This window comes from Triturus cristatus, chromosome 4_1 (assembly GCF_964204655.1).
Source record: "Triturus cristatus chromosome 4_1, aTriCri1.1, whole genome shotgun sequence".
NCBI lineage: Eukaryota > Metazoa > Chordata > Amphibia > Caudata > Salamandridae > Triturus > Triturus cristatus.
The window spans coordinates 1,192,367,057-1,192,394,527 of NC_140585.1; the positions used below are offsets into that span (position 1 = coordinate 1,192,367,057).

General features: G+C 48.0%; 1 protein-coding gene across 2 annotated transcripts in view; it reads right to left on the minus strand.

The window, feature by feature from the left end:
- Positions 1-1,877: 1,877 nt before the first annotated feature.
- HOOK2 (hook microtubule tethering protein 2) overlaps positions 1,878-27,471 on the minus strand; it is a 289,087-nt gene continuing 263,493 nt past the window's right edge. For both annotated transcript variants that reach the window (XM_085654470.1, XM_085654469.1), the window contains exon 22: positions 1,878-5,923. In XM_085654470.1, coding sequence (XP_085510596.1) covers positions 5,750-5,923 — 174 coding nt within the window. In that variant the 3' untranslated portion in view covers positions 1,878-5,749. The remainder of the gene's footprint in view (positions 5,924-27,471) is intronic.

The window sequence follows — 27,471 nt, forward strand, 5'->3', positions numbered from 1 at the left end:
GCTCCTCGAGCAGGAAGGAACATGCCCACAAGACTCCAAAATGCACTAGTATAGCTGTGCACACATATGCACAACTTTTGTAGACAAGGATCTTAGCAAGGTTAAACCGGCCTGAGCGCACAGGAGTCAATCACAAACTTCATTACATTTATTTCTAATGATGCCTTCCGGGTCAGAAGTCACATGGTATTTATGGTTCTGGTTCCCTACATAACAAAGCACAGCATACAATGTGATGCCATCACCAGACCAAAGGTTTTGTGAGGTAATTTCATGTGATATCACATACCTGCCAACTCACGCAGTGCTGCCGAATGACACACGATATCTGCTCCCTTCACATAGTCTCCTGGTGAGGAGCCATATCGCACTGTGGCTGGGAAAACGAGCTGAAAACCGCTGTAAATAGTGGTTTTCCAGCTCCTTTTCTGAGGCTTTGAACTGCCGATGTCCATTAAGGGGTGTAAAAAACACCCCAGGACTTCGGCACCAGCCTCTGCAAGATTTTTTTATTTTTGGGAAGAGGAAGCTTGGAGGCGGGTGGGGGTTCAAAAGTGCCTTGTGGGTACTTCTCGGTACGAGGTTCCGCCCCTTCACAACCCTGCCCCCTCCACACACAATGAGATTTTTAGGTCTCGCTCACGGTGTCTCTTCGAGGCATGCTGTATTCAGGATATGGGCATAAAGCTCTGCCCACTTTCCACCCATCTTTTAATTGGCTCCTGTCCTTTGTAAATGGTGGCTTTTTATTGGTCAATAGGCTTAGTAGTCCCTCCTTAGTAACGCCTTCTCTTCTTGTAACCATCCATGAGAACACCCCTGTTACATATGTTACTCCCTAGTTTTAATTACAGCCCCAGAGCACTATTTTCTTAAAGGGCTTCAGGCAGGACATGCGCTTGGTCCAAAGCAAGGCTGCCAGTGGTTACTTTACTCACTAGCACATCTCACATTTATATGAGACAGTCTATAATTTTCCCTTCATCAGCTCCACACAGAGTACAACCTAATCCAGAATTAATATAATTATTATTTTGCCTCATTTCAAAGCTACTAATTGCATATATGGAGATAGTTATTTTAATGTACTTGTGGTAATGTTTTGCATGCAATGCATTATGGGTAAGGTGGATTTACCATATCTTCTGCAGGGTGCAGTACCATATGTGGCCAAAAAAGGTCCCATGAGACCTCTTTTGGCTTCATATAGTACTGCACCATGCAACATGGCTAGGTAAAAAACATTGGCATTTATAATGCCAATAACTAACTCCAACAAATGCGAGACGGATTGCATTTCAATGCAATAGGGCTCGCATTTGTTAAAGTTAGAGCTGTTAGCGTTGAAAATGACTTTTTTACTTTTGCTTTTTTATACCATTGGCAATAGTTCTATGCAAATATAACTCCACTGCAAATAAAAAAAACTAAAATCAAAAAAATTGTTATTTTCAAACGCCAACATCTCTAACTTTAACAAAATGCGAGACCTATTGCATTGCAAATGCTTGGTCTTCAAGTTGGCAGGTATGCATCATTATAACTAGTGTTTAAATTTTAAAAATTCTGCCACTTTTAGATTGCAAGTATGCCCATGAACGCCGGTTCTCCTTCAGGAAGACAAGGGTAGAAGGGCAGGACTAGTGCCAACCTCCCTAGCGCGTCCCAGCGCCATGCTTAAGGAAGGACAGGCAAGGGGCAGCAAAATGCGTGCCTTTCTGGTGAGTGACGAGGCACGTACTGTAATGCAAAGTAGAAGTGGATAAATATTGTGTGTTTCCCCTTTAATAGAGAGAAGACCCTTTAAAGCCATGCGCAACTCAAGACCTTTCCACTCAGGGGGTTAAAACAAGCAGAGAAAAAAAATGACAATGATCGTCCGAAGAATTTGGTGTTTATTTGTAGTGCAGAAATTTAAAAAGCAACATGTGTCACGGCCTTTCCCCCCACACAGACGTACAAATATAAAGATCTCGACCCAATGAAAACCTTTAACTAGACAATTAAGACCAATGGGGGATTCCCATCCTTTACAAACAAAAATTAATCCGAACTTAACTGAGGCAGCAAACACAAAACGTAGCTAAAGATAACACTAACAGCAAAGGTTCAGGAGGCGACAGGATGTTGTTGCATTTCAAACATCAGGCACATAAATGTGCCTCACCCTACATTAATAATAAAAAGGAAAAAAAAAAAAATCATGAAATGTTGACTATGACATGTGTTCAATGCACCTGGAGGGGAGTGTTTCTACCTGACCAGACGCACAGGGCTTCACCAATGAAGTCTCACCCAATGGATTCCCAAAGTGATGGTTTCAATTAAAAAAAGGCACCATGGACCTTCGCAGTCTGTGCATGTTACCCACCAGCACTCGTCCATTACAGAAGTTCTAGGAAAGCAGAGGCTCAGGGAGCATATCTGCCCCTGTAGCATAAAACCCAAAGCCAATGAATGAGGAGGACCAGTTTGGGCCAGTAGTGCTGCACTGACTGATCAACTGAACGACGATAAGTATACATAAGGGTAAATCTAATCTGTGTGCTGCACTGGCCTGTTGAATGATTATTCCCACCCTAAAGATGATGACTATTCACATTCAAACAGGCTGGCTTAGCTGCTGGTCTTTCAATGACCAGGACTGGTAAATGGGGAACTTCAGAGAGAACTTGCCTGCACTTTATCATTTGTGAAAGAGTGACCGCACTAATGGACCATGTATATGGGAAATCGGTCCGCCTAGGTACCCACTTGTGCAATAGTAATTTTATTTAGTGAACTAGGACAAGTACCTGTGTATGGACTAGTTTAGATTTGTACATGCAACCAGTGAGGATGAGTCCCTAAAGGTTGGACTGGTCTCTTCTACAGCAGTTTCTGGGCCCAGTGAACTAGGACATATAGTAGAAGAAAAGAAGTTTAGATTATTGTGTAGCCATGCCCACAGTGGCAGGTACCTGAAAGGGCCAGTCCAGCTGCTTGCATAGTGCACTGACTGGCAGTAGTGTGAGAGGCACTCTCTAGCAGCTATTCTATAAGGCCAGTGAACAAGTAACCTGTTTGTACAGAAGGCCCAGCCTGGCCTCTTGTGAAGGCAAGACCATAAGTAGCAGCGGAGAACGTGTAGCACCGTGCCAGTTCAGCCCGCTCTACAAAAAGCAAAACCAGGGTACTGGCTTACAAGACCTCTACTCTAAATCGGCACGAAAAAAACAGTGTTAAAGAAATACTAAAATACATTGCAGAATAGTAAACACATGCAAGTGTACCCCGATACCAAGAACTCAATGTTAGCGGTTAGGGGAACTTGCCCTAGGAAAGTAAACTGACTTTCTGACAATATGAGGATACTGAAATAAGAATGTGGGTTGTGAGAGAAACCCAAGACCATATCAGCTCCTTTCATATTTCCATGAGACTTGAATAGAGAGCACTTGTGCTTCCCTCAGCCAATTACACTGAAGTTCAAGAAAGTGTGTGCGCAGAATGTACCACCACAGAAGACAAAAGACAGGGCGTGCTCGCAAATCCAGTCAAAATGGGCACAACAATACATGAAAAAAATGTGCAAAATGCAATAGGTGCATTACAGGAAGTAATTGAAATACAGAAATATTATTATTACAAAAAATACAAGTTACACAAAAAATAATCCAGGTTAAAAAAGTCAAGTCACTTTTGAAATTCTATTTTAGGAAATTAAAAAACAAAAAAAGAACAAAGGGCCAGCACAAGTAGGTTAGAGTGATTGATGCTAAGACAAAGATGAGATTTCTCCCTATTTGGCACACAGGTGGAAAATTTTACCAACTCGTTTTGAAAAAGGAGACAAAAATGTAAGAAGCCTTATTTCAGATGTTTAAGTAAACAAACAATGTCTACTAGAGTTTCTTCAGACTAAGGTTCCCTTTGGACATGGTCGAGTGGCACATACAGAACTTTGATTCTCCGTTTTCCACTGAAACAGTTCTTCCTAAATGGAGAGGTTCAGAACAGCCTATTTTGAGGGTTTCACATGCGGTCAGTACCAAGAACTCAGACTGCACAAGCTGGCAGCATCAAGTGCGATTATTAATTAAAAGAATTATACGGAATAATGAATAACATTTTCAACAGTAAGCTTGTTGGACTGTTTTGCTGCTTTTGGGCAAAAGGTGCAGCCTTCAGAAAATCCAATTATAAAATCATTCAAACAGCCCTTAATGAAGTCCTCTGCTTCTTGGTGTTTTAACTGTCACAGCTCCCCTGGAGAGAAGCCGGACAAAAATATGTTGCAATAAACTCGCCTCACTTAAAAAGAAGCTTCATAACAGAGACATTAAGATGGACCATAAAAAAGAAACAACTTTAAAAAATAATAACAGCAGAAGCTGTTCAGTAGTAGTTAAAACATGTGCAAATGTCATGGAAGGCATGACGGACTTTTGTAGTCTGTATTGCTCACAAACAAACCAGAATAAAGGTTACAGCCTCAGCCATTAAGGTCGCAAGCCACACTTGCGCCAATATAACATTTTTGAACGGAGGGTAATCGCTCCTCAAAATGCAGACTTGAGAAGTGGGACCAGATGATACCCAACCCCAACTGTTCAGGGTTGAGTAAAAATAATACTTTATGTATTAATCTTACTCAAGCCCCATAACCAAAAAAAGATAAAACCCAAGACAGACGCTCAAAGAACACAATGGTGTGGCTCGGGGCAGCACACACATGCACACCTTTAATATCCCGCAGTGCTCGAAGACTGGGTGACTGAAGAATGGATGGCGAAAAAATCATTTGTAATCATCTACCCTTCCAGAAATGAATCCAAGGGGTTACTAAAATAGCAGCTTTAAAACATTTACTCCCGCACTCTTAACCCACTCAAGATTGTCTCTCGAACCCTTCAGTTCATTTTTAGCTGTGTAGATTAGCTTTTGCTTTAAGCAAAAATAGGCAAACAAAAAACACCAATGTATTATGTATGACAGTGAGGTTCGTATTCCAGTCATACCAGGCTTTCTTAGTGTCACAGTCAGGTCTTCAAGGGGCTTCCCCCAAGATTACAACCCAAACATGCTTGGCGGAGTGAACATGGTTTCCCAACTTTCAGTTCTCCCACCCTTACACCAAAACATACAAACACTAACATTTAGACAATGATATACAATAAGCAACATTTCCTTCTCCATACACACTCCCACCAACCTTCCTTTTCAACAGCGACACCAAATGACTCACAGAGGCAAACTGCACTTAAACACACTCACAGAAATACACACCAGCACCCCGGACAAGTAAAATAAACCGCTAAAAACCCAGAACGTTGCAGTGTGGGTGTAAAGATACAAAAGTTAAAAACATCAGTTTTCAGCGAAGTGATGCTTGGAAACAAGACAAACTCCTCAGAGCAGTGACTCCGTTGTGTAAAGTTCATGGCAGGACGACGAGCCTGAGGAGAAAGGAAACCCGTGTATTTGTAGCTTTGGTACACGTAGCGAAAATACCATTATTGACCACTTGTTCATACAAGTCGCTAGGTCGCGAGACTAGCTAAGGCGCAGATCAATTAACCTTCTCGGATGCACCAATACTGAAGTGTCTAGCATCACTGGCCCAGGTGCCCCAATAAGATTTGGGGATAGAGGCATGGGCAGCCATTTTGAGGAGGAAACAGAGCTCTGACGTCCATCTGTCAAATGCACAGGCGCCCGTGCCTGATGCAGGAGTCCCAGAGGTGGTTTAAAGTTTCCTTCTGCACCGTCAGTGGGGTGCAGCTTGTTTCTCGCCAGGAGTGTACTTGAGCACCATGGACTGTGTGCGGTTGAGGCGCCCACGGCGGCCGTTGGTCGCTAGGCGCTGCTGTGCAAGGAAAGACTGCGCAGGCCCGGGAGACGGGGTCCGTTCTTCGGTCGCTCGCTGGTGAAGAGCCATCCCCTGTGGAGGAAAGGGAGACGTTAGCAGGAGGTCAGGGTAAAACATGATGCCTCTCGAAGTGAATTCTGGCTATCCTGATAAGGTACAATGCAGGCAGGCAGAAAACCATGCCATGGAGCAGTAAGCACACAATTCATATAAGCAGTGTATTCAATACAAGTCCAAACAAGGATTTACTAAATATTCATTATTCACTAATCATATAGTACTCAAATCATAATACACCATCATTAATTCTTGCTGTTCCAGACTACTGAGTGTGTTGTGGTTCCATTGGGGACTATAAGCAGAAAATGCCAATCGCAGGCATCTTTTAGATGTTAAATGGATCCCAAACATAACTATCGCTAACAATGATTTTTTGCAGTTTATTTTTGGATATCGGCAAATGCGTAGTTTTTGGGACAGAAAAGTCCCCTGCGTGGTGACAGATGAGCATGCCTGCCCTGAGTGCTCCAGCGCCTTTACTACCTGGATCCTAGGTACTGATTTGTGGACACAGGCGTACACAGATCATGTGTGCGCCAGGATGTAGGCTTATCTAATTGTAATATAGCCTTATTAGATCAGGAGGGGCACATCAAGCACTACCCTGATAGTGATGGAGGGCTCCTGCCCTTATCAGGAGGTAAGTGCCACCAGCACGGGGGTGGCAGCATACCAATATAGTAGCAATCAGGCCTTTTTAGGTCTCGCCAGCGCGTGCGCTGCTCTGCGAGACATTTAGTATTGGGGTTTTCAAAGTGCTACCAGACCTCGCTGTCCTCAAGCTGGCGTTCACGCGCGCATCCGCCATCTGCCTCCCTTCCAGCACGATCACTGCTGCACGCGCACCACTTGCGTACCTACCACAGAGCACATCCTCGCGATCACTTTCGCTTACACGGCCGCGCGGCTAATGCTTCTTTCAATTGCTTGTGTGTGCTGCATTGTGTATTCCGCTTTTTTTGTACTTGTGTATATACAACTGGTGCAGTTGTGTCGTTGTGTATTTATCTGCGACGCTATTAGTTTTGTACTTTTCAGCTCCTGTCTTCCTCATCACAGTGTTTCCTCTTTTGTTGTACAATGTGTTCGTGCTGCTGCGCGCACTGCATCCTGGTCAGACTGTACTGGTCCTGCCAAGTGCGCATTGCCCTGCCAGGCACGTACGGACGCAGACACCAGCAGACAGAAGCACTGGTACAGGCCATCAATCCCGGCAGCTCGAGGCTGGTGCCGAGCTCGGGACAAGTGCTCAGCCTCCTCCCAGAATTAAGTGTCTCATTTTTTGCCAGGGGTACATCCCTGAACCCGCCTGACCCATTGAAGCCTGGAGCCAGGAATTCCCCAGGCGTGCACCAGCAGAGCCCCGTCGGCTTCCTGTCTATCGTCCGTCCTTTAGGCGGGGACTTTACATGAAGACTGACATGTGAGGTAACCAGACATTCCTCACTGGCAGGGGCGGCCTTCCCCTGGATATCTCAGGGTGAGTGGCACTGTCTCCATGATAAACGTGAACACAGCACAGAGGAACCATTCTAGACATTTTTTAGCCCTGCGCAGTAAGACGGGCCTGCGCGTGCGGCTTTCAGACATGGGCGTGAAGAGACGAAGTCCCTGCCATCCTGCAGGCATGGGCACTACGGCACATCCTGAAAGAGAGGGCACTGCCACCCACCCTGAATGTTAAGGGGAACTGCCACGCACACTCGTCGCAAAATCACCAACACAGACCTTGTTGTTCAATAGACAATCACCCACTGAGACAGAATACTCCTAAACACCCACTTGGACAAAGCAGTGCTAGTCACCCTGCAGGCAAAAGCACAACCATTCACCCACCTTGAAGGCAATAGAAGGGGCAACCCGACTGAAGATTTCTTAAATCTCCATTCAACTTAAGGGCAAGAGCAAGACCAGCCAATGGGGAACACAGCTGATCACCCTGGATCAAGGTACAATGTCACATGCATTGCAGGAAAGCACGCGACACCCACCTTGCAGTAAAAAACCCTGTCACTCACCACTTAAACTAAAGTACTGTGCTTAGCCTGCCGGCAACAGTACACTGTCAAGCACTCCAGGAGAGGGGTAATGCCACCCAACCTACCAGCAAAGGTTATGCCACAACCCCGGCAGATAGGACACAGGCAATGACATGCCACCTGCCATGCAGACACAGTTCCTAGTATTCACCCTGCATTCAAGTAAACTGCCACACACCCTGGGCTCACCAGCACAACCATTCCCTAAGGAGCATTGCTACCCCCAGTGCATTTAACAACACCTCCATCTATCCAGATGATAAGAGCACTGCCTCCAAAACTGCAGGGGAAAGCTCTAGCAACCACCCTTTTGTAAGCAATAGCCCTACACCCTGTACACAAGGGTACTGCCAACCACCTTGCAATAAAAAGCCCCATTTATTGAAGAGCACGGTCACCCACACTACACTGAGAACCATTGACTGCCACAGCGTATACAAGGACACTTAAGCTCACCTTGCACACAAAGATGTTATACCACCCTGAATGATAGGGCTCTTACATAAAGCAATCACGGTCATTGCCTTTCACCTTGTAGGAAAGACCATTGTTACCCACAATACATACAAGGTGACTGCAACCCATCTTTCAGGAACCCCCCCCCTCCTACACTGATCAAAGGAGTCCTTTGTACAGCCTCTCTGGGCATGCAAGAGCAATGGCACCCTCAAACTCGACCAAAGCAGTATGAACCAGCTGACTAAGACTGCTACCCACTAAGCAGCTAGTGAAATGTCCACCCTACAAACGGAGGACTGACTGACCACTGAGTTTACAAGGGAGTGAGCTGACATTCACCCTGCAGGAAAGAGTACTGCCACACATGCTCTAGCAATACGTTATTGCAACTACATGCAAAGGTAATGATATTAACCTTCATTACAGAAGCATGTTCACCAGGCATGAAGGAGTGTGAATGTATTCTTCCATCCATGCAAGGGCGGTGCTATCTATTCCACCTAAAAAGGTAATCCCTTCTACTCTGCATACAAGGACAGACCCAACCACTTGCATGCAAGGGCACTACCACCCATTAAGCACACATGGCCAGCCCCACCCAGCATCAGTGCAAGTACCGCAGCTTTAAAAGACAAAAACCACAAGCAGCATGATTGACAGCGAGTGCACAAAATCTAATAAAAAGGTGCTTTTTAAAATATAAATAAACTCACAACAAAATACATAAATTAAATAAACACAATGAGGGTGATTACAAATATGTGCACTGGCTGCAGAATTGGATGAGTAGGGTAGGAACAGCCACAATCCAATGTAATGGAGCGCTTCAACAGACAATATTTCATTTTGCTGTTGCACCACCAATTTTTACACTAATGTACACCAGTGTACTGTAACATAAGCAGAAGCCAGAAGGACAATGTCAGGGTCTCCATTTACGAAGTGGACCAGAGGAACCAACACATTTGTATTGTTTTTCTTTATTACAATTTTTCAATATGCTAGACAGCAGCCACACTTTTCTACAACATAACTTTAACACATTGGCATAGCCAATAGCTCTAGCTAAACACTTATAAGGTCCCAGAGGCGAGACCTATTGGCTATGCCAATGCTTGTTACCTATGTCACAGGTGGGATGCCTACAGGCCCACTAATGTAAAGTTCCACAGCTGTGTACGTAACTCATTCTTGGTCTACACAGTGATTATGGGTAGCGCCTGACAGCATGTGATACTTGCATGTGCATGCTGGGATGTATGTGTGCCTGTGCATGGTACAGAACAAGAAGGAGGTCTGTCAGTTCCATTTGGAAGCCCTGGGCCTTGAAATGTTGCTGGAGGTGAGGACTGCAACCCACAGACAGAAGATGTGAATTGTTTTTTTTTTTTTGAAACAGTTTATTGCAATCTCAAGAATATACAAGTATGGGCCTACAACCTTCCGGCCGGCCGCTAGAATGACAGGAGCATATGACATACGTTCAAAAACACTTGGCCTTGCAGAGAAGCAGAATCAGGAGGTATCAACGTCGTGGGCCACATTACTCTGACCCCACAATACGGTTTCATTTTATACAAACAACACGAAAAATCACACCCGCAAGGCAACCCGCAATCGAAAGTAACAGCACGTGCTCCCAGAATGGGGGACCCCAGCCATCCACAGGAGTCTAAAGAGGGGAAGGGGAACAGATCGAGGACTGGGGGAACTCTGTGCCCGGGGCTGGGGAAAGGAGTCAACTAAGGGGACGGGGTTGGTGAGGCAGCAGGCAGCAGTGGTGGCGCGCAGATACCCCCGCGGTAGGCGTTCCAGGGGCCCCATACTTTCACCCATGCCCCAGGCTTACCCCTCGCCACATACACCACCTTTTCTCGGAACATGCACCAATCCATGTGTTCTTTCCAGGCCGACACCGCCGGGGGCCTCTGGGATCCCCACAGTTGAGCAATGTCACGCTTAAGATGTGAATTGTTGATGCTCTGAAGGTAACTGTGAGGCAAGGGACGAAGGAAAGAGGGGAAGGCTTAGGCCGTTGAACCTTTGTGAGGTATATTTCACTGGAGAATGACAGCCTAGTGTGAGCCCCGATTACTCCATTGGCCAGTGTTGTGGGTCAAGCAAGACTGAAGCCACTCCTGCTGCAACATACTGCCCCTTTGACAAAGGACAGGGTAGAGGAGATGGCACTTCAAATTAGTCAACACACAACCTGAATTTCCAAGGACCAGACACAAAATTCACATCAGTCTCTGGATTTGGACTATGAAGGTGGAAGCACGAGTTCCACAAGTGTTTATTAAGCACTATTCAATATCAGAGAAGATTGCCAAGACTTCTACTTGCTGGGACCAGGGACTAAGTTCTGCTAGTCTACCAGCTGGGTGAGGGACCATCACCCAGGAAGTCAAAACCACTGCCCACAGCTTGGAGCACCAGCCTTCTGACTGCACTGACCAGCGGATTCTGAGAGGAGGAGCAGAGAGAGGCCCAGCGGAGACCCTGCCAAGTGTATCCTGGTGGACAAAATGTGAAATGCCTGGGTCCATTGGGATCACTCTACAAAAGAAGTCAATGATTCCCATGAGCCAGGAAAAAGACACCATGAAGTAAAGGCCTTCACACTGGTGCAGAAGATGTCAGTGACCCGTGTGAGCCAGAAGGCGGCCACTGTGAAATTGGGACCATCGCCCTTGTGCAAGTGAAATCGGTGACTTGTGTGCCATGAGTGCACCACTGTGAAAGCAGGGCTGTTGCCCAGGATCATCGTTCCTAGGCTGGCGTGAAGGACACTTACCGTTCCCCAATGAGTTGTGGAGGAGGACGTCTGACAGACACAGCCTGTCCAGAGACTGAGGAGGTCCGACGCACCATCGGGAAAATACTATGGAAGGTCCTGGACCATCAGCAGCGGGAAACCAGAGCCCACAGAGACGTGTCCTGGTTATCCCACACTTACTGGCTGCAGTCAGGTAAGACTGTTCATTTGTTGGGCCCAGTAACTCCTGCTTGCCCCGTGGCTCTCCGAAGGAGGTTCTGACAGTAGTGATTTAGCTAATTATAGTAGTGAAAATCAAATGAGAGCACACTGAAATTGTGGTATGTACTTGGGGGTTTCACGTTCAATCCGCACATCATGTGAAGGTCTGGATTTCCAGGAATAAAGAACATAACTGTAGTTGTTACCTAATGCTAGCATTGTCGCTCACGTTGAAATGTGTCCTCCTTACTCCGGTGTGGATATTTTCTTTCCTCTTTTTCTCAGTGTTTAGTCCAATGCAAAATGTTTTTAGCAGTAGCTTCGGTCCTCCTAGGAGAATGCATATCTAACACTGCGAACAAACAAACATCTCAGATGCTCTAAGCCAATCAGAATTTACCAGGTCTGTAGAGCGGTGCGCTGGTACGGACACTGAAGAATGCTAACTCAACCAATTTGTTAAAAATTCTGATACGAGAGCTCACCCACAGATCCTAACAATATGTAAACACAAAATTAACCCATCTAAGTGCAGAATGTGAACATGAGGAATTTGTATGCATACCTCCAAAAGTGCTTTTCTGGCTTACCTTTCGGTTCCATTAGCCGATTTACACCGAATTTGAAACTAAGCCAAAAGTAAACGAATCAAGCAGATTCCAATGTCTCCAAATTTAAACAAACATTGGCATAGCCAATAGGTCTCGCTTTTGGGACCTTATAAGTATTTAGTTATGCAGCACAATATCCTTGGTGCAACAACATTAACTGTTGCATGGTTAAACACTTATAAGGTCCCAAAGGCGAGACCTATTGGCTATGCCAATGCTGTTTGTGACTTGTGCCCTGTCTACTAAGCCATACTGGCCACATATCCGGCCTATGGGGGGGGGGGGGGGGGAGTGTACATAGGGGGTGAATGACAACACAAATACTAAACATTTCAAAAATGTGGCAAGATCTGGTAAAACCGAGGAAGGGGTGAGCTTGTCGGGAGGAGGGGGTGGTGGTGGGGGCTCTCTATCCCCGCCTACTGTGCCTAGGAGTGCAGCGGTGTTTGCTGAGGGCGGGTGCTGTACTGCCGCTTTAAGGCTTGGAACCCAGCCCTTCCCCTTTAAGGCACAGGTCAGGGCCGCTCTTGAGCACTTGTTCACGTTTCCTCTCCAGGAAGGGGATGTCTGAGACTTCCTCGAGAGGCTCGGCCCCGGCAGCGGGCTGCAGGTGGGCTGAGAGTGCGAGGAGCGCCCCGCGGGCCCGCCTCCCCGATATGGAGCTGCAGTGAGCCGGCCAGGTAAGCACAGGTGCGCCCGGGCACCCAGCCCCGCACCGCAGAGCTCTCAGGTTGCCCCATGGCAGGTGCAAGCAGCTTGCCTGGCTCTGGGGTTTCACTGCACTCGCTAGTTTCAGGCCTGGAATGAAAACTACGGGCAGGTCCCAACGTGATGTTTGGTGAAAACTCGGTTCAGTTTGAGGAAGTCACATGATGATACGGGTGCAGCGTGCCGTGCTGCATCTACGTACAAGTCAGCGCCCCCAACCCCCTTTATGCGATTTAGGAAAGGGGCCCATTATTCGAAAGCGCATGGAAGTCAGTTCGAGTTGGGGCAGCACACTGTACTCCGATCCGACACCTGTATCCCTGGCCTTTGCTGGAATCATGTGTGCAGGCAGTGGTTTACACTCTTATCTTCGCAGCAGGAGCATTGATCCACGCAGCTACCCTTTTTGCTCGTGTGTGCCCCCTCCCTCACGTGGGATGTCCAGGGGCACGTGTCCTGTTTGATGAAGGAGGCGTCTGCTATCTCATGGCATGTCATTGAAATGAGACACCGTCGGTACTTGGTCGTTTGAGATACTGCTGGAGGCTAGTTATTGGAGAGGGGCTGGACTGCCACTTCTAACACAGCTCAGAGGGTTACTGCACCTGCCGCAGACATTTGTGTAACGTGCAGATCTCCCGATTCAATTAGCACTAGTGGTGTTGTGTGGCTATGAACTGCTTCCATTCAAGGAGGGTGGCTTTCTGTCACTCCTAGGTTTTCAGCAAATAGTGCTTTGCAGGGCGAGTCTACTCTTACAGGGTATTACTATTTATTTGCCGTTTTAGATAGCATGAGCATACCTAAAGGTGGCAGAGCGGTTTACAGTAGACATAAGTCATTACATAGTTACACCGCGTAGAAGAATTACTAAATATAAATGAATGAGCTCTAGAATTACAAAATGGTACCTCGTTATAGAACAAGTCAGTACGAGGTGTGTGCGCGCGCGTTAGGCAGCCACGGATGCGGTGAGGGGGGGGTCGGCAGCGGCGGGGTGTGCACACGCGCATGTGTCTGTGTGTGTGCGTCTGCGCAAGCGCGTCCACAGACCCCGATCGCTGCGCGTGCCCCGGTCTGTCTCCCTTGAGAGGCATCACGGCAACAATAGTTCACGTTGGCGGCAGCGCTTCGCGCTGCAACGCCAGCGAGACCTAAAAAGGGAATGACCCAATCAGATCTATGCACTTCTGTAGTATTAGTTTTATAAAATAACACCAGTAGAACACGGAGTTCCAGTCATAACAGATACATTTTAGAGTAGAAAACAGTTGGAGGATTAAACTAGCTTCCTTAAACGAAAACACTAACAACTGATCTACCACTCCACCATTTGGTCTAATTGCTTCCATTTTACTACTTCAACAAAATTCCCCCATTTCAACGAACACACACAATCTTTGTGATGGCTGTTTACAACTGGATGTGACTTAACTTGTGCCTAGTCCACAGCCAGAAATAGTCAGCTGACACAGAATGGTTGCCTTTTTTTTTTAAAAGGGACGGACAGAATACCCACTTCAACTAGCCACAACAAAACAGGAATGATAGAAGCATGGCCATGGCAAATGCTATGCAAAAACCTTAGAGACTTCAATTGTACTTTCTGAGAAAGGGCAACCAATGCACAACCTTAAGCAATTCAGAGATACCTGCCTGGGTCACCAGGCTCTTACCCGCATCCTACATATGGTGCCAAGTAACAACTATCACAAAAGCCAACATTGGGTATAACTATTGAGATCCTGTGGAAAAGAACAGTAGCTCATGCTAAAGCCTGCACAAGAAAATATGTCCAGACAGCTGACCCATTCTCTAAGATCGCTCTAAGAAACAGGACTGAGATAGTACATGCACCAAAATAATTTGGCCATAGTTTCTACTGCCACCAGAAAATTGGGGTTTGTTGTGATCAAGTTTGGCACCCTATTGGAAAATTATAAAAGGAGATGGAGGAAACAAGTGAGTAAGGCCCTTAAGAAACCTATCAATAATGGGAGATTTGAACAAAGAAGGCTAATCTGGCAGTCTCAGAAAAGCGACAGCCGAAAGATAACCCTTAAGGGTGCCCAAAGCAGAGCCCTGCTGGGCCAAAGAAAGTATGTACAACAGAACTTCTGAAAAAGGGGGCAGAAAGGGAATCAAGAGCCTTTGCTGTGCACAATATGCAAATGAAAGGGGGTTGTAATGCAGGAATCCAGGTATCCACTCCACGAGTAAAAGATTATAAGCTTAATTGAATGGTCTAAAATAAATTTGCAGAAATCGTGCAGACAAGGTCGGTGATTAGTGTAATCATTGGACAAACTCCATTATACGCATTAATTCCCGCATACAACCCCCTTTCATCTGCATTTTCTTTAGCCCGTGTTATGCGGGGTAACTAGGGCCCACCCATATAATTTGATGTGCACCACGCCACATTTGTTCCATCTACAGGCATATACCGTTTTAGTGGAGGGATGCCTGGCTGCCAAGATAACATTACAGACTTCGGGAGGAAGGTCGGAAGCGGTCATCTGCCGCCACTCAATCTCCACGCAAGGAGGTGGAGGCTGGACAGGTGCAGGTAAAGTACCGTCCCCTGCTGCTGCAACAGAAGATCCTCCAGAAGGGGCAGTCTGATCGCAGGATCGATGACCATGCTCCAAAGGTTAGGATACCAGACTCTTCGTGCCCAATCCGGAGCCACAAGAATGACTTGAGCCTGGTCGTGCTTGATCTTCCTGATCACTCTGGGCAGAAGTGGTATTGGAGGAAAGGCTTAGAAGAGGCCGAGGCTCCACTCACGACAAGCGTCGTTGAGCGAGCACTGCCTTGGAAATTCCAACGCGCAATACTGCTGAGATTGCAATTTCTCTTCGGAGGGAAACCGATCTAACCAAGGCTCTCCCCACAGTTGAAAGAGACCATGCGACACCTCCGGATGAAGACGCCATTTGTGATCGACCAGACACCGACAAGTTTGTCCGCGCTGGCGTTCAGAGAACCTGCCAGGTGGTGAATCACCAGGGATATGCCCTGATGGTCCAGACATGTCCAGAAGCAGAGAGCCTCCAGACAAAGGGTCCACGACCTCACCCTGCCTTGTTTGTTGCAGTACCACATGGCGTTGGTGTTGCTGGTGAACACCTGCACCACTTTCCATTAGAGAGAGAGAAGGAATGCCTTTGTGCCATTCTGATCACCCGGAGCTCCAAAAAGTTGATATGGAGACCAGACTCCGCCGGAGACCAGACGCCTCTGATCTCTGCCTCTCCCAGGTGGCCGCACCATCCCAAGAGTGATGCATCAGTCACCACCGTCCGATCTGGTTGGGGAAGGGAGAGGGATCTGCCTCTGACCTCAATCGTGGTTTGTTTGCCACCACTGTAGTTGGTAAGCAGTTCCTTCCAAGATCCCAACATAGTCGGAAAGATTTCAATTATGATGCGTCCACTGAAACTTCAGTTCCCAATGCAAAACCCACATATGGCGTCTAGCATGATCCACCACCAGGATGCAGGAGGCCATGAGGCCCAGCAGCCTCAGTCATTTTCATAGAAATCCAGGATAGAGGCTGAAACATCGGTATCACTGCCAGAATATCCCAGACTCACTGCTCGGGAGGATAGGACCGAACCTGCACTATGTCCAGACCCGCACCGAAGAAAGGGAGTTTCTGAGAGGGAGTCAGGTGTGACTTCGGCAAGTTGCTAGTGAACCCCAGCGAGTGCAGGAGGTCCGCTGTGGTCTGGAGGTGGGAGACGACGGCCTGGGGCAAGCCTGCCTTCAACAGCCAGTCATTGAGATAGGGGGAAGACTGGTACCCCTGATCTGCGCAGATTAGCTGCGACAACCGCCATCACTTTTGTGAACACCCGAGGGGCACTGGTAAGGTCAAAGGGAAGCACAGTGAACTGAAAGTGCTCGCGGCCCACCATAAACCGTGAGTAACGTCTGTGGGCAGGCAGGACAGAGATATGGAAATAAGCTCCCTGCAAGTCCAACTCTACCCTCCAGTCTCCTGGGTTGAGGGCAGAAAAGACCTGGGCAAAAGTGAGGATTTTGAACTTCCGCTTCCGGAGGAAGAAGTTGAGGGTCCGGAGGTCTAGGGTGGGACACAGGCCTTTGTCCTTTTTGGGCACCAGAAAGTAGCGGGAATAACAACCACATCCTACTTCTGGCACAGGGACTCTCTCTATGGCCCGCTTAGCCAAGAGAGCCAGCTGTAACTTCCTTGAAGAGAAGCACCATGATCCTCCGACATACGGTCGTAGAAGAGTGGCATGGAGGGAGGGGTAGTCTTGAAGGGGAGAGAATAGCCCCTTCGGACTATCTGCTGAACCAACCTGTCTGACGTGATGGACTGCCAGGGGAGGTGGTGATGGCGAATCCTGGTTGACGATGGGCGTGAAAGGTCAAACTAGGAAGGCATGCAGGCAGTGGGGGAAAGGTTGGACTGGCCTACCCACTGCCTCCCTGACCCACAAGGATGCTGGGTTCCACATCCGTGGCCATGCAGAGGCTGGACAGCTTGCATGACTTGGTGGCTGGTCTGGACAGGACATGGCTGGGCACGCCTTCAGTAGCCACAAAAGGGATGAAAAGCAGACTGAGGGGTATAGATGGCAGCAGTGAGGCCCTAGGATCTGGCCTTGAAGCGCTCAAGCACAGATTCTACCTTGTCATTGAAAAGGCGAGTGCCAACAAAGGGCATGTCCATTCGGGTAGATTGGACATCCCCCGAAAAGCCAGAAGTCCTCAACCAGGCGTAGCATCATAAGGCTACCGACGAGGAAACCGTTCTGCCCACTGAGTTGGTGGTGTTAAGTCCACAACAAATGTTTACATTTGCTGTGTTTTTACTGTCCATAACTGCCGGGGAGAGAATGGCCTGGGCCTCTTCCAAGCACCAAGGCAGCACCTGCGCAACTGTATCCCAGATGGTATGGGAATATCAGCCCAAGAGGCAAGTGGTGTTCACTGATTGCAAAGCCAAGCTGGAGGAAGAAAGCATCCTCTCCCAAGATGGTCCAGTTTCTTGGATTCCATATTGGGGGGGGCAGATGGGAATGCACCTTTGGAATATGAGGCTATGACAACCAAGCTCTCAGGGGAAGGATATTACGTAAATAACACTGGAGCCCTCGGAGCGGTGTGATGGCGGCGGGCACATTTCCTGTCCACTGGAGCACCTGTGCTGGGCTTGGACTAAGTGCCCAAAAGGACATCAGTGAGGGCTTCATTAAAGGGCAAAAGAATTTTGGAGGTTGAAGCTGCAGGCTGAAGCACCTGTGTCAGGAGGTTAGTTCTGACTTCCACCGAAGGGCGCTCGAGGCCAAGGACCTCAGCTGCCCTTTTCACCACAACTGTGTAAGAAGACCCTCCTCCGTAGTCACGGTAGGGGAGAAAGCAAGCCAGTGTCAGGGGACGTATCCAACCCACTGGCCTCACCCAGGTCCATCTGCCAGTCCGTGGGGTCTTCAAGCTAGTCTGTTAAAGGTTCCAGCTGCTCCGCCTAGTTCTCTTCATCACCTCCTGGCACAACATCAACACCAGAGTTGAACACAGGGACAAACATCCCTTCCCGCGTCAGAACAGACGTCGGTCAGGCTCCGTGTCCAAGTCAGGGATGAAGATGGAGTCCGCACCAACCGGGCGTACGGACTGTGTCAGGAGCATTGCCACCGGGATCGAAGTCGGGGAGGGTAGAGGGGGAACGACTGACGTCGATCCGGATCCACAGAGGCCCTCCAGACCGCCTACCGACACACAGGGGTAATGCTGATGAAAAATCTAAAGGTAAGGATTCTACAACTAGAAGTATCTATCAGATAGAATTTTTTGTTGAATGATCAGGTTTTGCCCCCTCTTGTAGTTCATCTGCTCTATCAGCTGATTACGCCCTTAGAGAAAGTAGATACTGAATTGCTATTGGACATATAAATAGAACACATTTTTAAAACTATCGTTTATTTATACACATTCCAGCACAACCAATAACAAACCTGTTTTGCACGTTTTTGATTTTCTCATGTTTTTCTCTCACTTTACATGCGAGTAGTACAATGTAGCACTCCTCCCATCACCCCTCTCTCTACGTTCATCCCTCATCATCCGAACTCAGACAACATAAGGATAGCTACAATCATTAGCATTAGCCATAGGCCGTGCATGTATTACAACTAAATAGTGCAATGTTAAGTACAGGGTTTATATAAATGCGTCCCAGGTTCTCCAACCCGGTTACGAGTTAATTTTGTGTTTTGAGTGTCCCCATGCCCCTCAGTGCCCCTCCTCCATATTGGCTTCCAAGTCAACCTGTAATTTTTCATCTCTCCCGGTCATTTTTATATGTCTTTCTTCTGCCAGGGACCACTTCAATGTGTCCAGGAGCCTATAAGTCAGAACTTCAAACGCCTGGGATCGGTGGTTTCCTCAAAGTATCCGGTGCGCAGGGGCACGAGACAGGGCTGTGTGTTGTCTCCCCTGTTGTTTGCCCTGGCGATGGAGCCGTTGGCAACGCGGGCGAGGACGGGGTCAGGGTACGGTGGGGTCCGGTGTGGGGAGACGACGCACTATATTTCGTTATACGCTGACGATCTCTTGCTGTATCTCGAGAATTCAGAGGAAGCCCTGGGGGGGGCTATGGAGTTGCTGTCGGGCTTTGGGGGGCTGTCGGGCCTCAAGGTAAATTGGACTAAAACTTGTGTTTTCCCGCTGCGGGCGGATGTACCGTACCCCCCACTCACTGTGGAGGTGGTGTGGAGGCCACGTGCTTCACCTACTTGGGGGTCCGGATCTACCGCGACATCGGGGACTTGATGGATGGTAACATAGGGCGTAGTGTGCGGGCCCTGAGGGGATGCATGACCTTTTGGGCCTCCCTACCGCTGTCGGTGCTGGGCCGGGTGGCGCTGTTGAAGATGGTGGCCCTGCCACGGCGGCTTTATTATTTCCGCACCCTGCCGGTCTGGATCCCCCAGCGGGTTTTTGCAGAGCTGAGGACACTGGTTGTCGGCTTCCTGTGGGGGAGGGGATGGCAGAGGGTGGCCTTGGCTACTTTGGTGCGACCCAAATTCGATGGAGGATTGGCGGTCCCTGATTTTGAATTGTACTACCTGGCGGCACAGCTACAGGTTTTAACGCAAAATGTCGCTAAAGTATTTAGAGGCCCGGAGCATGAGAGGGAGTCCGGTATCCAGAGACGTTTTATCCTACATAGTCTTGCAACAGAAGCTGGACTTGAGAGACCTCTCCATAGAGGAGAGAACCCTCCGGCAGTGCTGGCACAGGAGCATGAGGAGAGCGAAGGCGGCACGCCCGTATGCGCCGGAGATGCTGACAGCATTGCCACATGGCGGTGACTGGTCACCGTTGGCGGAGTGGGAGGAGCTGGGGCTGCAGATGGTGGGAGACCTGTATGTGGACGGGGCGCTCGCGCCCTTTGGGGTGCTGCAGGAACAGTTTGGCCTCCCGGATGGGAGTTACCTGCTGCACGCGGCGGTGTGCGCGGCGGTACAAAGGCACTGGAGGGAGGGACTAGTGGAGCCCGCCGTGGTTCAGACCTGCCAGTATGTGGTGATGGCGGCGGGGAGAATCGAGGCGGTCACCTGCATCCACTCCAGACTGCTGCGGGAGGGTTTGGAGCCGCTTACGGCACTAAAGGAGAAGTGGGAGGGCAGTATAGGCAAACCCATCCCGGATACCGTGTGGAGTCATATTATGCGGAGGACATGGAAGGGGAGTAGGAATGCCCGCTTCCAGCAGGTACACTTCTTCGTACTGCATAGGGCCTATCTGACCCCGGGAAGGATTAAACGGTATTTTCAGGTGCAGGATGCGGTGTGCCCGCGATGTCAGGAGCTTGGAGCGGAGCTCGACCACCTCTTGTGGGGGTGTCCCCGGCATTACATGGCATTGGAAATCCCGGGAGGGTCCGTCGTATGGGAGATGGATGGCTGAGTTGCTGAAGTGGGCTAGCTGTGAGAGTGTGCTTAGGAGGCGACAGGCGACCAGGGCGGGGGATGAGAAGGGATTGGAATGGGTGAGGGCATGGGAGCGGATAGTACAGGCTCTGAAGGACTACCGGCTGGAGAGCACAGAGCAGGAAGACCGGGAGGGCGGGGTTCCACGAGGCCTAGGAGCTACAGGCGAACAACCGATAGCAGTAGAAACAGTATGCTAGACCCCACGATCGGGGCCCACGCCAGCAGTAATGGGGGGGTGGGTAGGGTGGAGGGGGGGGGGGGAAGTTATTGGGGTGTTGTGGCAGTATAAGGACGGATGGCTGGGGACTGAGGCGGTTGGGTAAAAAGCAGATATTAACCTGGGAGGTTGACCAGCTCTTTATTGACAGGATAGCTAGGATACTCAGAGGATTGTAACGATGTGCCGCCCGGCCTCCGGGATGTGGGCTGAATGGCTGTGTACAGCACTACAATGATGGGGGGGCTCTGAGATACCTTGTGGGCACAGGTCGCTATTATGGAGTTCTCATTCTTAATTCTGCAATAAATACACGTTTAAAATAAAAAAAATAAAAAAATAAGTCAGAACTTCAAAGTCACATTCCCAGCCATCCAATAGCAATTCGCCGTTTTGCCAGAAGCAGGGCCAGCTGCAGAAATCTGCATTGCATTTTTGCCCCTTTCAGTTGTTCTACAAGACACAATAACAGTTGGAGGCTGCAATGACAACGTAACCCCACTAGCCCCTACACCACCTCCCCAACCTTGTACCAATATTCCAAGACATCCGGGCAGGACCCAGTCATATGCGGCAACGTTGCTCCTGCCTCCCCACATCGGGGACAATCTAGAGATCTGGTTGGGTAGATTTTGGCTAATATACTCAGGTCACATACGTGTGATGAAAATTAATGTGTATCAACTTAAACTGTCAATTCCCGGATACTTTCTGCACCAGTTCATGTGCCCTTGCCCATTCTCTTTCAGTCAATAGGACTTCCATGTACGCATCACAGGCACATCTGGCACCATAATTAGGTTTTGAATAATCGGATTACAGTGCCCTATATATCAGTATTATCAGGTGGCGCACCACACTAATCTGTAAAATGCTTTCCGGTATATGTGTCCTGGGAGAGCATTGGGGATATCCAGTCATACCTCCCTCGCTGTTTCAGCTAGTTTAGCATATTGGAGAAACTGCCCACGGTCAACCACAAAGGCGTCCTGTGCCTCCTGAAAGGTGACGAATGAGTCCCTCTGGTATAAATGGGCAAGTAATTGACATCCCCCTTCTCTCCATCTAGCTATAGTCCTGTCACTACCAATGCAACGAAAGAGCTGCAAACCCCAGATATTTAAGTCCATGGCAAAGGGCAGACACCTGACAACCCTCTCAATCTACTCCCATATTCGTGCGTACAGACACCATGGAATGCACCGAAGACGATAGGCCACCCCATCTCATCATCAGCACTGTCAAAGGCTTCCCACCATCCGTACCCCTCAGTAGTCACTTCTCTTAATTATCCCTATTCGTTGGCCACTTAGCAGCATGCTGGATGTGGGCTGCATAATACTACAATTCAAGGTTTAGTAGCACCAGGCCTCCCAATTCCTGCTCCATTTGAAGGGTTCCCAGTGCCACCCTAGGGCGCCCATCAGCCCACATAAGTGATACCCAGAGGCTATTTAACTGCTTTAATACTTCAGGCTTCATGGACTTTCGAAAATGGATGAAAATAAAGCAGCAGCACCATCTTGAATACCTCCACCTGTTCCAGATTAGATAGTGGAAGACTGCACTAGAAGTGCACTGAGGTATGCCACTCCTCTATCGCTGTCCCCATATTATAGATGGTCGGCTGTTGATGCAACTTTAACTTCCAGGTATCGGAACATGTCCTTTTCCCACTGTATTGGCAGATCAGGCAGTCCTCCCCCTTATAATTTAGCCCAAACCCCCCAGTGTAAAATGGAGGCTCTTGTGGTGATGGACACAAAGACCAGATATCCTCTCAAACACCTCCAGCAGGCACATTAAGCAAGGCAGCAAAATTCGAGGCTTCCTCAGATAGAAAACAGCATGAGCAGCATACAGGGACACCAAATGTGTAGACTGCCCAACTCTGATCCCCCAGCCATATAAATCCTTCCCAATTCTAAATGCCAATGGCTCGTGCTAGGGCAAACAGGAGAGGAAATCACAGGCAGTCCTGTCTCGTGACTCCACCCAAAGACCTGGCTCCCGACACCACACCCTATCCGCACCTAATCATAGCTCCCCATACAGCAATTGTCCCAGCCACAAAGGTTTTGTCCAAATACCACATGCTAGAGTACTTCCATCAAAAAGGCCACCCCAGAGTCTCAGATGCCTTTTCAAGGGCTACTGCGACCAGTGTAAGCTCATCATCACAGTCCAGCACCAAGTGCAGTACATGTTTGGGTCTCATTAGGTTCACGTCTGTACTAAAACCCGGAACGAACCCGCACTGATCTTCCTGCAACAGTGGTCCCATCACCAACTACAGTTTATTAGTCAACACTCTATAAAGGACTTTGGTGTCGGTATTAGTGATAGTTAAGGGTCTATAGCAGGCCAGGACCACTACCTCCTGACTTGGCTAAGGGACCATACAGATAACATCCTCTCCCATAGTCAGCGGGAGGGAGCCCACCTGTCGCACCTCACTAAACCCCTCCAGGAGCTTCTCTGTAAGCTGAGGCAGAAAGGCTTGATAAAAATCCATCAGGAAGCCACCCTGCCCCCAGCGTTTTGCCAACAGGCAACAAATAAGAAAAAAAAGCTAATAAACATTAAAAACATCAAAAACATTCCCTCCCAACAAACCCTCCCTGGAGAGACACAGTAACTAAATAGTTCAGTGTCTGCCCGTGTAAATCTGGCTAATTCAACACCCCCATTCTCATTTGAGTGGATGGCTATCCATTGAAGATTGCATCTCCTCATGCTGCATAGTGCCATCCATCCTCCTGTGTCAGAACAAATGGGTCCGGCGCATACTAAGTCCGGCCGAGACCAACCGGCCACTCAGTCGTCCACCACACATCCCTGACCTCCGAGAGTCTACAGGGCCCCTCTCTCCATCCAGGCATCACATGGACACCCTGTCTAAAAGTTTAAGCCATGTCCAGACCTCCTCCAGCCGATCAAAGAAATTACTTTTTCCGTTGGCAATCACACTTAAACTGACTAGGCACAGTAATGTATATTGCAAGTTCATAGCTCAGAGTTTTTGCTTGCTCTCTATGTAAAACTTCCTCTGTGCCTGTATTTCATGGGTATAAGTCTGGATACATGGCAATGGTGTTATTTTCATAGTGCAGTGCTCCATCCCTTCTGGTCGCTATAAGGATGCAGTCTCTGTCTTTATAATAAAAAATGCGGGCAATGATTGCCCTAGGAGGAGCATCGGTGGAGGGGCGGATGCGAGCTACCATCACCAGATGTGTGGCACCACTGAATCAGATAGTTCCTGGGGTGTCATAGTCTGATGGATCCAGTCCTCCAAGAAGCACACAGAATATGGGGCCTCTGCCCCCTCTGGAACGCCAGCACATGGATGTTATTACGCCTAAATCGCCGATCCACACCTTCAGCTCTGGCCTTCAATGTTTTGGACACAAATGTAACCTAAGAAATATGTGGAATTGCACAGTACCTCAAGATTATAGCGGTCCTGTAAACTCTTTAACTTATATAGTTTTATATTATTTATTTATGTATTATAAAGTTTTATAATGTTGAATAGCAAAGTGATTGCGTTTTATTTTATGGAACTTGTTCCCGAGTAAACAAATTTACTAAGAAAAGGTCAATTCCGGCATGTACAAACGTTGTGAACTTACCAACCTAAGTCTAAAGAGGGGTCGTTCCCCACGTCCCCACAAGAGCTTCAGGGTTAGGACAGGTTTTCAGGAAAGCAGCAACTATGTAAAGGATTCTCATCATTCAGACCGATTGCTTATAAAAGTATCCTTTGTGCATCTCTCAAAAGTCTATCATGGCTCACCAACTGTAGAACATAAAAGTTGTTTAGGGGATTGCCCGTTTGCTCACGACGACTGTCACACAAATAACGATTCTCCAACTCCCCTCTTAGCAAAAGGTCGCTGAACTGCTGTGTGATCAACAGTTTTAAAAGTCATTGTCAAATGTAGTCCAAATGATGTAGAAACTATACATCACACCAGGTCCTTCAGGACTGAAATGTATAAGGAATTTGGTACTTAGCATGTAAGCATCTAGTAGCGTGTAGTGCAGTAGATTCATATGCTTAGCATACTCCTGCCATCTAGTGTTGGGCTCAGACGTTGCAAGTTGTTTTTTCTTCGAAAGTCCTTCTAGTCTCAAGGTATAGAGATTCCTCCCAAACAGTCTGTATTGCGCATTGTAATCGGCTCCTTTGTTAGATTGTTTTTCGCGCATGAAATGGAGCTTAGGATAGGAGCAGAAAATGAAACAATAACGATGATCATGCAAGTTATATTTTAGGAAGGTAAACGTAGAATAGGAAAGTGTGTTCAGCCATTAGCTTCAGGGGAGGAGGGCAGGTGCATATGAATCTACAGCACTACACGCTACAAATAGATGCCTACATGGTAGGTAACATTCCATTTGTTGCATAAGTTGGCCCATAGATACATATGTTTCGCATCAAACAAAGTGGTGGTTAGCTAATGGCTGATGTAGACGCTTCAAAAAATGTTCGTAAGTCAGCTTAACCCAATCTAGCTTGTTGGTTAGCTAGAACATCTCACAGTAATGCTTGGTGAATGTATGTGCATTATTCCATGTGGCTGCTTTACAGACGTCTACTAATGGAATGCTGCCTAATAAAGCCATAGAGCATAGGTCTTCAAACAGTGGGTCGCGCCCCCCTGGGGGGGCGCGCACTTCACCTTCTATTGTTGCTGTCAGGCGCCAGTCCTGTAACTCAGCCCGGGCCGCTGCAGCTCCAGCTGCTGGGGGCTCAGCTGAGAGTGTCTGGAGTCACAGGTCTTTAAAGGCCAGAGGCGCAACGATTTCGGAGATGGTGGGGAGTGGAAGGGGGATAATTTTTCCAGCAATAGGAAGAGTGGCGATGCAGGGGCTCTAAGAAGGGGTTAAAAACACAAAGCCTCATTAACGAGTAAATGGTCTTTTAAAGACCTGTGAAGTACGGGTGCGGCTGGCAGCACCAAAACTGTCTGTGTGTGTTTGCCCAGGAAGCTGTCTCAGCCGGGGCTGACACACACACACACTACGGGTGGGTTTGGGGGCCAGGGGGGGTGAGGGCGCTGAAGCCCTGAGTCATATGGGCGTTGCGCACCTGATGTGAAGGCAATTTTATTCCCAGGTCTTAATCAGAAGCCCAGTGGTCGAAGTGGGCGGGAGCAGAAGGGCACAGCGTGCCCCTCCTGCTTCGATTCTTAGGATTCTGTTCGCCTACTTTTTTATTCTGAAAATGCGTCCCTGGACAAGAAATCACCATCACCTTTAAATAAAGGTCAGCCTTTCCTGGCGTTAGAGGACGGGTTGCAGAGAAGTAACAGGACTCTTGTCTTTTCCTTCTTGCTCAGAGAAGAAAAATACAGTGTCCACTTCTGCTCTGCCGCTTCAGTTGCCCCCCCCCCCCCCCACACACACACACTTTCATTCTTCCCTCTCTTTCTGTCTAGCAGTTCTTCTCTTACTGAAAACGTGACTTCAAGATCGGGTTCTAACAACTCTTTCTTCTCCTTTCTTTTATTTGCTCCCCTGTGAAATGGATCCAAAAAAGAAAATCATTTTTGATGGAAATGTCGTATTTTAATTCCAAAGTGCAGCATCTGGAATAAAAGGTTAAAAATATGAAAAATAACTAAATAAAGTAAGACAGAGTGGTAGCAAACTGGCCAGATTGATTTTATTCACACCTAAGCACATTAGCACCACCTTTACAGAGTTTGCCGGTGAAACGTAATTTTTGTTTTCTTGTCTTTGTTTTCCCTGGGCTTGCAACTAGTGCACCAATCCTGGAGGTACTGCAAAGTGTGGATTGGAAAACAAAATGTGTACTGCGGCTCTGCGTCCAGGGATGTGGTCTTTTTACCATACTGCTTACGTTTTGTAAGGATATAAGCAATGGACATTGAAATGGGTCCATTCAGGGCCCTGTAGTCTTGTCTTTAACTTTTGAGGCAAAAGAACTCACTGATTTCTGAATAGTGAGTGTAAAAGCGTTAAAGTAACCATGTTGTTCCTGCTTAAATTTCACATGGCTTGCTAAATTTTGCATTCCCTATGAGTGTTTGCTTTTTCCAGGATGTTGTTACTTTTTTTGGAGGCCGTATATTGCTCTTGTCTATTGCGTCATTTAAACTGAGCCTCATCCAGGTGTTTATAGCTGGCAGCAATTTGGTTGTAGTTGAAGGCAGTGTGAGTTTTTCTCAGTGGGGCAGTATGGTGTTCAGTGGGGGAGAGGATGTAGCACTATGGCCAGAGCTGCTGAATTTGTAACTGAGGAACCAGGCTCAGCCTTAATAACCAGTCCACCAGACCACTCTCCTGAGAGAGCACAATCCCATGCTACACCTCCAGTCTTGCGGGCAGGCCTATGAAGCAGCACAGCCAAGAACAACAGTGACTGTCACTGAGGTCACAGGACCCTTGAGAAGGGCCAGCTCTAGGGCAGTGCAACCGGTGTGACCGGGCGCTGAGTTTGGGTGGAGGCATTATGTTTGCAAGTATATTAAGCTTTTAAAAGTGCTTGCTGCCTCCTTCCTGGCCTCCAGCAATTTTCGGCAACAATAAAAATGTCATGAT